At 36.2% G+C, this 6886-nt stretch overlaps 1 protein-coding gene across 1 annotated transcript in view; it reads left to right on the forward strand.

Moving 5' to 3' along the window:
• Positions 1 to 5560, forward strand: part of HNMT (histamine N-methyltransferase) — a 29719-nt gene extending 24159 nt beyond the window's left edge. The window contains exon 6 of the mRNA XM_010983928.3: positions 4696 to 5560. Coding sequence (XP_010982230.1) covers positions 4696 to 5051 — 356 coding nt within the window. The 3' untranslated portion in view covers positions 5052 to 5560. The remainder of the gene's footprint in view (positions 1 to 4695) is intronic.
• The last annotated feature ends 1326 nt before the right edge of the window (positions 5561 to 6886 follow it).

The raw sequence follows: 6886 nt of genomic DNA on the forward strand, positions 1-6886 counted from the left end.
ACATACATACATACATACATACATACATACATACATACATACATTCATGGGGAAAAAAATTAAAGAAAAGAAGTAAAAGCTCAAAAACCAGTTAGCTTTTTATTTAAAAATGTGGGTCAAAAATTATTCATTCTGTAGTTTGATGGTGGAAATATTTTACTAACTTTTTCAGGATGCAATTTACAATTTCATTACTGTACACAGTCTGGGAGACAGGTGTCCCAAAGAGGGAAACTGTCAATAGATATGGTTCCTAGACAGAAGAATGCAACAAATAACAGCTGTCAAGTTATTAAAAGGACACTAATGACCTCCTTCCTTTACCATATGTACTGCTTTCTTAGAAGAGATTTATACAGCTATAGAAGAAATATTACATATATATCTTTACCTAAAGAACCACTTAGCAAAAGGAGAAAATGGATTTAGGTATTTTATTTTGAATTTTCCACTTCTCTCCTAAGGCTAAAAGTCATACTTTATTGCCTCTATTTATCAGGAAAGTTGTTAAGTAAATAAATTAATGAAGTATAGGTAAAAAACAATTTTTAAACCCACCTTGTTCAATATAGTTTCCTTTGCAGTTAAAGAAAATATTCTACCTGATAGGGGAAATAAATTTTAAAGTATGTTGATTTTGTCATCAACTTAGTGTAACCTGCATGTCTCCAGATTCCCCAGTCTTACGGGCTCATACTTAACTCTTACAAACCCATAGTAAGTGATTGGAGGCCTCATCTCAGCTTACTTGGGTGGTTCATCCCTCACCCCATGACTCCCGAGGATTCCTGGGGGTCCTGCTTATGTGCTCCTGATGGTTGCCAGCCACTGTTTCCTCCAAATTTCTGCTCCCAATTCAACTTTTGATTTCTTATCTCCAAACCTTACATGTACTAAGCTATCTTTTCTTATCCTGTTCTGCTTTGTCCCACCGTGGACATAGCCCTACTTCCTTCATTCTCCAAAGCACCATCCGTTGATTTTGGAAGATATCAAGATCTGTGAGGAGGAAGAACAGCAGAAACACAATTCAGCATCAAAAAGAGTGGCTATTCTGGCTTTCCTCTTGCTCCGTCAGGACCCAGTTCTCTTGCACCTGCTCAGAACTTCTCTCAGACCTCACCCGTATCTTCTTAGCTCAGTGCTTTTCCTTAAGTACTGATTCCTCTCACCCGCCTTGTGCCCCTCTTGTTATACAGAGCCGTTTAACTCCTTTTTGCTCTACCTCTCTTGACCTAGATAAACTTGTACACCTATAAAACTATCTTAACAACAATATATTTCTCTGAGATAAATTCTATTAGCCCCTCGGTATGTGGAATTGGTTACAGTTTCCTTTTTCAAAAATAGAAACAATTACTTTGTTGCATTCATAAAGCCCAGACATAGATTTGGGTCAACTTTTAGAAAAATGGATCATGGTCAATTTCCAACACTGAAAACAAATGTAATCACAAGAACTTTCCAATCAGATTTGTCTTATATCATTGTCAATCAACATGTATAGGATGAATCCACATTTTTATTAGTCACTTTTTCATTTGATGATGTCACCTCCAATCCCTGTCTGCCAGACCAGCCCACGGAGAGCAGACAAGTTTGAGAAAGCTCCCCAGGTCACCTGAGGTGCCGGATCAGCTTCCCACCTCAGCCTGCATAAAAACCACTGCCCTAGGCAGCCTTCTTAGTCCAAACTATAACTCTTGAAACACTACTCTCCACACTGGCCCAACGAAAACATTCCTTAAACTTGAACAGTACCCTAAAACTTGGAACACTGACACAAATGGAACCATTTTTTATCAAGTATGTTGGAGTCACTTTCTAAATGGAATCTGCTTCATAATTCCCTAGAAGTGCAGAAGCCTGCATCCTTTGTTTCAGGGCAATACTGTCATCCATAGCCTCACTGCAGGGTGGCAAACCGACCACTCACTGCAGACAGAGTCGGCCAAGCCTAGAACTAGTTACTAAAGTAAATGTCTCAGAGCCCTCACTGAGCCAGCATCTCATCTAAGCAGATAATGGCATATGTGTATTAACCTCTTGCTCTAAAGGGTCATCTTACAAATGCCTCACAGCTAAGGCTCCTGCTAGTCCAACCCAGCCAGAAACTGACCTGTCACTGAACTGACAAGTTATTTCTCTGAAAAGACTGAATTACTTAGTTATGTGAGCACCATATGGATACCCATTTTTGCAGTTTATTAGATTGTAAGATAATGGAATATAGGGTGAGATTCTAGATTTAATTGTGCATGGCACCTAGCTTGGTTAAGGTGCCAGGTGTGTTCAGCATATTCAGCCTGCACTCTCAGACAGCACAGTCATTGTGTAGATTTGGTTCGTTCAGCTTTTACCGATCGCCTGTTGTCAGTCACTGCTAGGCTCTGAGGTTGCAAAGATGACTATTACTCTTCCTCTGCCTTTGAAAGGCTCCTAATCTATTAGATGTGTAAACACTTTCAGCAGTGTGCCAAGTTTCCTAACAGAGGCGCATGTGGAGTTTAAGGAGAGTTCATGGAGAGCAGGGGGCTCTGCCTCTCATTTCTAGCCCCAGATCTTTGCTAAGCCTTTGGCACCTAGAAGACAACACCCAGTGAATGTATTTGAATGGAACTGAATAATTGTTTATTGTTCCTGCTTTATAATAGCCTAACTACAACTGGTTCTGAATGTCCATCCAAAAAAGAGAACATGTTTTAGCTAAAACTTACCACATGATAGACATGAAATCAGAGAATATAGAAAGTGCTGGATATTTGAAGGTGGATTTAATAAACAGGAATAAAAGACTCAATAAAGAAGATATACATATTCACACACACAACACAGTGCACACTGAAGTAGGCAAACAAAAGCAATGAAGCATAGGCAAGAGAAACTAGGAAAAGAAAGAGAAACTGAAATCAGAATTAAACGACAGTATTTTACTGGTCAGCCCATTTGAATACATGTTGCTCAAGCGAAGAGAGGTCTTCCTCTGGTTGCTAAGGATCCTTAAAAGAATTAGCCCAGCTCAGTAAATACTCATTTATTTATAACAAGAAGAAGTTCCTGATTATAAAGAGAAAAGATTTGATTTGCAGATGAAAAAGAAGAGAAATAAGAAGAGGTGGATTTTTTTTAAATGAGGAATATCTCACACTAAAATAATGTCATAATAATAAATTTGCTTTCCTGCAAATGTAGTAGCCAGGCATTAGTTGAGAGAGTTACTAATTAAAATGCAACTTATCTGGTTAAGGAAGATAGAAGGAAATCAGTGAAGTTTTCTGTCCTGCCCTCTCCTTATCTAAGGAAGGAGGCAAATCATGGTATGTTATTTTTAATACAGTGGGGGGAAAAGGATCTGGTTTATATCATGTTGAAAACAAAATTAACACCATATGTTGTGCCCACCGAGAGCCATTATGATAATGCATCAGTCAAAAAGTGTATAATTGCTCAGCTCAGAAATGGCACTGAGTCACAGAACACTGACACCAGCAAATTCTCTGCAATTAGTGTTTGGTTCTTTTTACTCTGCCAGGTTAAAAATAGTAGTAGTAGTAGTAATAATAATAATAATAATAATAATAATAATAATAATAATAATAATAATAATAATAATAGTAACAGAGCCTCTCCTCAACCACTGAAATATTTATTTTCTTGTAATGTCTTGCTTGTAGGCAAATTCTTATTTGGGCAGAGAATCACTGTCTCTGGAATGAAAGGTTTTTTAGCATATACACATGACCCTCATTTTTTTTTAATTGAACTGAGGTGTTCTTTTGTTTGTTTTTGTGTTTGTTTTACTGCTTCATTCCAATTCTACTTTCTCTGAGAGCTTATCCTGCAGGTATCATTCCCTTGTCTGAAATATTAGTAGAACATCAATTATCTAGGCTATTTATTATTTACCATTTTCTTTCTTGATAGCCTTTTTTTGTTAAGTCAGGGTACTTTAGCCTGGTTGATGGATGAAGGTCAGGGGTCTTTGAACATCCTATAGTTATATGCAGAACTGTGTGGGTATGTATTGTTTGTGTACTTTACTGGAGAGTGCATTACTTTCTTTCCATCATAAAGGAGTTTCAAATCTCATGCCTTTGAAATCTTAACTTTTAATCCTTGAAAATATAGGTTCTCTCTTATAGCGCTGTGGCCAAGTCCAATTTAATTTTCTAATACTTGAGCAATGTTTACTATGTGCCAGTATGGTTCTAAGTGCCTTACTTTATTAACTCAGTGAATCCTTGGAACAGTCCTATGAATATATATTATTATCCCCAATTTGCAGAGGACAAAACTGAGGCACAGGTTCATAAAGCTAATAATAGGAAAAGCCAAGCTTCATATGCAGTCAGGCTTTAGAGATCAATCTTAATTATTGCATTGTATCCACTACGTATGTAACAGCCCAGTATTACATGCATAGATTAGAAGGTCCAACTCTTTGATCCTCTTTATTCCTTGCTCTAATTTTTCACTAGCACTTAGTACTATCAGATATCTGATTTATTACTTTATTACTTATTTATTTAACTTTCTCTCCCCCTACCCCCTGCACTCTTCGAACTGAGCTACACATAGGCAAGGAATTTTTTTTTTTTAACTTGACTGCTCTGTTCCAAGCATCTAGTGTACTGCTTGGCGGAGTAGGCAAATGAAAAGAATAGCTGAAAGTGTGAACTCTGTTCTGTTGACCAGGAACCAGCGGCTGGGACAAGCTGTGGAAAAAGTACGGATCCCGCTTACCCCGGGATGACCTCTGCCAGTATGTCACATCATCCCATGTCACTCAGATGCTGGACAAGTTGGGGATTAAGTATGAATGTTACGATCTTCTGTCCACCATGGACGTATCTGACTGCTTTATTGATGGCAGTGAAAATGGAGACCTGCTTTGGGATTTTTTGACAGAAACCTGCCACTTTAATAAAACAGCACCACCTGATCTGAAAGCAGAAATTATGAAAGATCTGCAAGAACCTGAATTCAGCGTCAAGAAAGAGGGAAAGGTTCTTTTTAATAATAATCTGAGTTTCATAGTGGCTGAGGCATAAGTATCCATCATGAGAACGTATTCAAAAATTGTTATTTTGAACAGCGTTGATTATTCACTTAAATGTGTGTTAAAATTATAAATACGTCTCATAACATAAACGGAGTATTGTCCCTTATATGTAAAATCTAGAAAATTCCAAGATATTCTTGGACTTCCATGTAGAATTATATATGATAAATGGTCTTAATTCTATCGCTTCTCCAGGTAGAGCAGATATGTGAGGGCTACAGACCGCAAAAGCTGGAAAAATGAGACAACTCAATTTCACTGACTTATATCGTGATAAAATTCTTCTCATTTGTTAATTGTAGTGGAATTTCCTGGACTACCAATAAAATACGTGCTATAGATTCTTTAAATACTAGTAAAGTATATACTTATTGATAATCCTGGACATTAAAAAATGATTTTTTTCCTTTTTGTGAAGTATTTGTCTATGTGCATTACTCTGTTGTAGTTTCTTATTTTTATTGATTACTAAAAATAAACACTTAAGATGTTACAAAATTAACTTTGTCATGTGTTGTTATTTCCTCTCATTTTCTTTTCTCTTTTATCTATGATTTTATAGTGTTTTGTTCTTTTTTTGATATATTTAAGTTTTCCTATTTTATTCAGTCAAATTTCCTTTTTTTCATTTTTTTAATTTCTGGGTTTCTGACACATTTTTAAAGACCTTCTAAAACTGTGGTTTTAAAATATCAACATATTTTATCATAATAATTTTATAGTTTCACTTTAAAAAAATAAATGTTTAAAATTTACATAAGCATAAAGAGTGAGATTGAGAAACAATTTTCCCTCCAAAAGGGAGTCAGCTACATCAACACAATTTACTTGGGAAAAATGCTCCACTGACAAAATATATCTTTTATGATTTACTAAATTTCTAGAAAACCTTGCATCTATTTCAATACTTTATAATCCCTTACGTCCTTCTGTCTAAGATCTCCTCTAAGATCAAGATAGCAGGATTTCAGGGGATTTTTGAAAACTTATTTGATAATCTTTGTTTCATCTTTAATAATAAACATCTGTCATTCTTACAAAAATAGTACATCTCTTATGATAAGTATTAAGTCATTTTGTAATTAATAAACACGTATTTTTGAAGTACATAATTACTACTCCCTGTTAGAAACAGAACAAAAGTTAAGTTGTACTAAAGAGCTCACGAGCGCTGATTCTCCCGGTGATGAAGCCTTCAGCGCAGTATGACATTCACTCCTGCACTTTACAGAGCTACCACGTAGTGCTGCCGTGCAGTCACTTAGAAGAGTCACTGCCCCTCCCTGAGACCGAGGGAGTACAGAGCCTACTCGTGCTAACAAATAACCAAGCTTTATCGTTCATAACGAGTATAATTGACCTGCATTCCTCTCTTTTCTTGGACAATTTCATCAATGTTTTTGAATTATAGGTTCCAACCAATAAAACGACAGTTATCCAATGAGATTCCTGAATATGAACCCTGAACCATTAATCATACTGATATGTACCCCTGACAAAGGAAATCTGTGAGACAGGCATGCCTGATGGATATGGACCATAATGACCTTGAGCAACTTCACCAAAAGGATGGAAATCAAGACACTACAGAGCGAATTCTGGCCTTTTCTAAAAAGCACACATGAAAAACAAAAGAACTAACATACTGTTTAAAGATAGAAAAGAACAGCAGTCTATAGATGAATATTTATAAATATGGTCTTTTTCTCATATACCCCTTACTATAAAATACAAAGATAAATCAATTCTCACCAGCTTCAATTTAATGCAGTGAAAAGACTCAAGCCTTTTTTAAGGAAAATCCTCATAAGTTACCCACTGGTA

The sequence above is a fragment of the Camelus dromedarius genome, chromosome 4, assembly GCF_036321535.1.
Source record: "Camelus dromedarius isolate mCamDro1 chromosome 4, mCamDro1.pat, whole genome shotgun sequence".
Taxonomy (NCBI): Eukaryota; Metazoa; Chordata; class Mammalia; order Artiodactyla; family Camelidae; genus Camelus; species Camelus dromedarius.